General features: G+C 34.3%; 1 protein-coding gene across 1 annotated transcript; it reads right to left on the reverse strand.

Annotated features, from left to right (window-relative positions):
• Window positions 1-268: 268 nt before the first annotated feature.
• LOC106764734 lies at window positions 269-2,589 on the reverse strand. Its single transcript, XM_014649095.2, has one exon. It carries the CDS (start codon window positions 2,271-2,273, stop codon window positions 375-377), a length of 1,899 nt encoding a protein of 632 aa, XP_014504581.1. The 5' UTR covers window positions 2,274-2,589; the 3' UTR covers window positions 269-374.
• Window positions 2,590-5,967: the final 3,378 nt, after the last annotated feature.

The raw sequence follows: 5,967 nt of genomic DNA on the forward strand, positions 1-5,967 counted from the left end.
TTCATTTAATACAGAATAATAAAATGATTATAAAAAAATAAATTTTATATTTTTTAAGAAATAAAAAAATAAAAAAAAATAATATCATATGAATGTAAAAATTTAGATACATTAAAAAAATATTTTTCAAATCAATAACATGAGTAGAAGTACCACTAATTTCAGCGCGATGATAAGGTAAATGCTAGAACAGCACAACTCAAGAATCAAAGTATATATTTGACATAATGAATTATCCACATAGTTTCTGAAATCAATCATACAAATGAATTTAATAATGTATGTAATTAATTATTTTTACTTGCAGAATTCACAGTTCATGGAGTCTTCCAAGACCCACAATCCTGAAGAATTAACGAAACTCAACGGATAAACTAAAGCTCAATTGTTTTTTGGTTGATGGCAAGATATCTCCACCTCTCTTTCTCCACAAAATCAGCATCTAGGAATCTAGCAACAAAAGCCCAAAGCTTATACACATCTTCAAAATTAGCAAGGAAGCCAAGTGCAGCAGTAACCACAGTGATTCCAACCCTTTCTTTCTTCTTGTTGGTTTGTAGGACTTTTCCCTTCTCTTCTGCATACTTATCTGCAAACCAAATATGCTGCAGGAATGCATAACTGATAGAGATGTTGCTTCTATCAGCAAGTTTCTGGACAAGTGCAGGCTCAACTCTTTCACCTTTCCAATCAAATATATTGAATGCCAAAGCTGGCCCTCTGTCAAATTTCACCTTTGGACCATAAATCTTGACCAAAGGAACCCCTTGTGTGTTAGGATGCTTAAGCTTCAACATAGAGTTTACCAGCCAGTTGATAAGGTACCTTGACCTGTTAGTGATGAGAATCAATCCCAAAGAATCAACTTGGTCTAAGCACCCACATTGGATGCCACTTTCTTGGACATTACTTTTCTTAAGGGTCTGAACTGGCTCTTGTATCTCCTCAATTTCAGAACCTTGAGAAGCTTTTAGATTTGAGTCAGTTGCTTCTCCTTCTTCAACTATTTCAGATTGTTTAGTTTGCATTGGGCCCGATAAAGATGACAAAGGAAATGGTTTCTCTTCATGTGGGGATGTTGATGTTGTATTGTGTATAAGTTCTAAGTCAGTGGCAGAAGAATAATCTGATAATTGACGAGGCTGCTTTTCTTGTACAAGGCTCACAATTCCTGCTGAAGGGGAAGATTCCAAGCTGGAAATGGCAGATTTCTTGATGAAAAGGCATCCAAATCCAGAAGGGTTTGCCCCAAAGACCTTATAGAAAGAGCAAATAAGAAAATCTGGTTGAAATAGAGAGAGGCCGAAGCAGTCCATGTCTTTTGGCCCCAATGCACATGCATCAACCAACACATGCCATCCATTCTCCTGTGCTATGCTCATCCACAGATAAGGATATCTTGCTCCTGTCACTCTTGAACCAAGTGGGAAAACAAAAAGGCCTTTTCTTTTCTTCTTCTTTCTCCTACTCTCAATCATCTTCCTCAACTTTTTTGACTGAATCCTCAGCCTAGGCCATGAGAACTCTGCTGACATGGCCCTGGCACCTCTCTTCTCTGAGGAACTAATCATTGCTTCCGCCGCCTCGCTCTCATAGTCATAAACTGTCAGAAGCCTCCTACTAGTTTGGAATTGGTATGAATCTGCCACAAGTTTGAAAGCCGAGGTTCTGTTTGCTGTGAAAACAATAAAGTAGTCATTTTCTGATATGTTAAGGAAGCTCATGATTCTCTTTCTCATTGCACCCTCAAATTCTGAGTCTTGTCCCCCATGAAGCAACAAAGTCTTTAAGCTACCAGTTTTGGAGTGTATGCTAAAGAAAGGAGCATCTGAGCAGTTAGGTTGAAATTGGGGTGTTTGAGGAACTGAAGAAGAGGGTAATTGACCTTTTGATGAGTCAGGGTGTTGAAGCTGAGAGCAAGAGAAAAGGCCAATGCCAATGTAATCAAGGCAAGTTTGGCTGGAGAGTGACAGGTGGAAATAGTCCTTGGCTCTAACATAGTCAACTTGTTCAGTATCAGAATACTGAGGGAACACTTTGCTGAACTCATTGAATGATTCATGAAGTGATGGAAGAGACTCATGGTTTGTGAATTGAGTGTTTGGGAATATAGATGATGTTGTTGTGACTGCAAAACTGTGGCGCCACTCTGCAGAACTGTTCCTGAGTTTTGCTGTTGTGTTGCGTGATGAAATTGTAGAGTTGAAAAACGGGGTTGTGCAGCTGCAACAGCATTGAGGGCACTTTTGTGAGGCCTCATCAAGGGTCGGCATTTTCTTTTGCTTCTGCACTCTGAGACTAGTTTGGTATATATGTATCAGTTTGACATTTTAACAGCTATTGCCTATTGGATTTGTTGATGCTTTGTGCCATTCGGCATAGGAGAAGAGCACATAAAGACAATAATGGAATCCCTATTCTTTTTGTTTATAATATTTTTGGCTTGGATTTAGCTGGCTGATACGGCAATGTATGATGAAAGTTGAAACTATCGAAAGGGTCATGTAGTTCAATTTGGACTTGGTCTGCATAGTTTGCTTGCTTTGCCTAGTTGACATGTTAATACTTATTGGCCAATCGATCTGAACCCTTTGATTTGGTCTATTGATGGTAATGTGCATATGATTTTGAAAATTTCCTTTCAAGAACTACTTAAAAAATTTATATTTTTCTTAAAAAATTTATATTTTTCTTGTTGCACGTAATTGAAGTGTTTGTTAAGTTGTACTTTGGTGGATTGCCCCTTTCCCTTCCAATACCAATTGTTTCTGTTATTTTGGTGAGTCTGATTTGTCCATTTGTATTAAACTATTGCCAGTGATCACCCTTTACTGTATAAATTCAAGCATTTGACATAAGCAAAGATGAGAGAAAATCAAGCATTTGACATAAGCATTTGATATATAACATGCTTAAAATTTAAAATAAGTCCTGTTTTCGAGAGAGTAATATTAGAAATGAGATCATGATTCAGTCATCGAAGACATAAAAATAACAGATAGGAACCAGAAAAAAAGGAATCATAGTTTTTGGTTTTCTGATAAGAAGTAATAGGTGAGAGATTATTGGTGGTGTTGAAGGATGAGATTTGATCATGGAATGTTTGTTAGTGTTGTGTGGAGTGGAAGCAAAAAGTGGTCTTTTTAAATTTGCCATTATGTAAGGCTGAGAGGTTCAGTTCCAGAGAAAGAGAAGTGAGATATTGTCCTATTAAATAAAGTACTTTTTATTTTATTTCTTTCTGTTGAAGTTCAACACTATTTTTATTTCCTGAATTTTTCTTATTTTTTTTGTTAGCTCTTAATTTTTATTTATGTTTTTATCCTGTTGTTTTTATTTGTTAACCAAGAAGTTTCAAAAATTAATCATATGTATTCTTTTTTATAAATTACAATTTTTATTCATCACATATTCATGATTATGTTGGACCACTGAAAAAGAGGTTTAAAACATAGCTTTCAAAAACAAAAATGTAAACATTGCGTTGGACTTTGTTGATGGAACAAATCATGACACTTTTAACATTCTTTTTATATATGTCAGTTTTAAAATTATTCTAAATAATATTAGACCAAAAACATTGAACAATTTGTTTTAGAATTAAAAATCATTAAACCTAGATATATTTTATATATGAATTGTATGTTTATATAACCAAACAGAACTATTATGAAAAAATTTATAATTTATTTTTCACATATATTAATATAAAAACTTAAAAAATAGTATTTTAGAAGTGATAATGATTTAAAAATAGTGAGATTCAATTATTTTAATATTACAGGGTTTTAATATAAATAGTTTTCTTTTGAATGAGTATTTTAAAACATACAATCTTTTTATAAACCACTTTTTTAAAGTTATCTAATTTCTCTCTAGAAGTTCTCTCTCACGGTTAATTTGTTTGAAGATTCGAGACCATTTAAGTGATCTTGAGGTAAGATCTTCAAGTTTATCCTATCAGTTTCTCAGATAGAGTAAGTTGGTTTCTACTCCTTTCTTTAGTCAGTTTCATTTTTCTTTTGCATGTAAGTTTTTCGTGGTTGTATGTGCTAGTCTTCTATAAGATTCTTTGTTGATCATCAGTGGTCCTAATCGTTTATCCTGATCATGTTTCCTTTGTTCGTAGGAGCAAATGAGGGTTCCTGTGCATTTGGTGTTGTTTAGGCCTTTTAGAGCAGTTTGACAATCTATAAGGTAAAGGAAGCTAATATACCATTGTACTCAATTTCTTATATATTTGATTTGTGTGTGCATGTTTGATGGTCTGTGATTGATTGTAATTAGTGTTTTAATTGATTAAGTCACTATTGAAAATCTATTGTAGATTTTATGATAGTGTATGGTGTGATATGTTGATATTGGTAATTTTGTATGGTAAATTTGTTATGGAAAACTTCTTGTTTTGTATTAGGCTTTGATGGCCTGTGCAGAATAAAAGTTTTGTGGTGAATTGGTCGTTTGGCTACTAAATTGGGGTTTAGAATTAGATTGCTAAACTGATTAGAAAAGGGTCTATAGTTAATGGTTTTGACTGCTGAAATTCTAGGGGAGTTGTTCTTGAGTGAGTTAAGAGTTAGGAGTTTAATTTTGTGTCATTTAAGACTTGGTTAGCTTCTTGTTTTGTTGAAATTTGATATTTAGGTATGCTAAGTTTGTAATTGGGTTGTGGTGAGTGTGTTGGGTTGATCTCATGGTCTGGGCCATTGACCATTTGAGCAAATTGATATCCGAACCAAGGTTTAAACATGTTTTCTAAAATAATTACTAGAACTAAGATACTAATTTGATCATTTGGATAAGACTTGAGTACACACAGATCAAGAATTAGAGTTGTTGGTTTCTATGTGGTGTTGAGGGGCTTGAAGTAGTGCTAAGCGTCATGAAGTTAGAGAGCCACCAACCTTTAAGGCTTATGAGCATTGCGAAGATAGTGAGCTCTTTGTGTTCTTGACACTGAGGGGAAACTCTAGGTTGTTGAGCGCTATCCTATCTATTTGGTGGGCACTGAGCGGTAAAAAGTGACGTTGAGCGCCACTTCTCTGTTGTAGGTTTGAGCTTTTATTTCTATTAATTCGCAAGGTGAGTGACTTGCTCGCTGGGGACCAATCTAGTATTAGGCCTCTATTTTGGGTTTTCCTTTAAGTTTTTTGTACTTTCAAAAGTTGATTTGGTTTAGAATGTTTTATACAGATTGATCATATTAATGTGGATATTGAGTATGTTAATGGATGATGAATATGGTGGTGTGTATGATTCTACTTCAAGTATGATATGAGAGTGATAATGAATTCTAGTTGTTGGTATAATATCGATGCTTGGCGTAATTCCATGGACCTCATGGTGAGACTTCATGGTGGTGTTCAATAGTTATGTGTTTGGCATAATTTCATATATAAGTAGATTTTATGGTGGTGTTCAGTAGTGTGATGTGTTGATATAGGGACTCAGTCTTGAAAGTTATCCTAACACTATAATAATAATTCTATCTCAAGTAGAAAATGAGGGTTATGTGGTGAGGAGTAGCTAGAGGTCCTAGTCTATGGTTTGATTCTTTGGTCATAGGTAGTAGACAGACTAACCTTGTGTGGTAGTTTAGGTGGGCAAGATGTTTCACCACTACAAATACAAAACTTGTGATAATCTGACATCAATACACATATATGGATGGTCAAGTCTAGTATATATGAGTGCATGTGTTAGGATTCATTGATATGGATGTTTACGTGTTTTAAAACCTATATAAATGTTATGAAATTTCTTTTAGTACATTAGCTTATCATCTCTTCTTTGTTTGTCTATTTGTTTCTTTTTGTTTGCAATGATCACATAGGTGTTCCGGTTGGTTCGATGTCAGTGAAAGTGGTGATAAAACTTAGAAGTAAACAATTCCGTTTTCTATTTTATTAGTATTAGAAATCAGTATTTCACTTTAATATTTAGTGTAATAAAATTCTTAAAGGTGTA

Source organism: Vigna radiata, chromosome 1 (genome assembly GCF_000741045.1).
Source record: "Vigna radiata var. radiata cultivar VC1973A chromosome 1, Vradiata_ver6, whole genome shotgun sequence".
In the NCBI taxonomy this organism is placed as follows: Eukaryota; Viridiplantae; Streptophyta; class Magnoliopsida; order Fabales; family Fabaceae; genus Vigna; species Vigna radiata.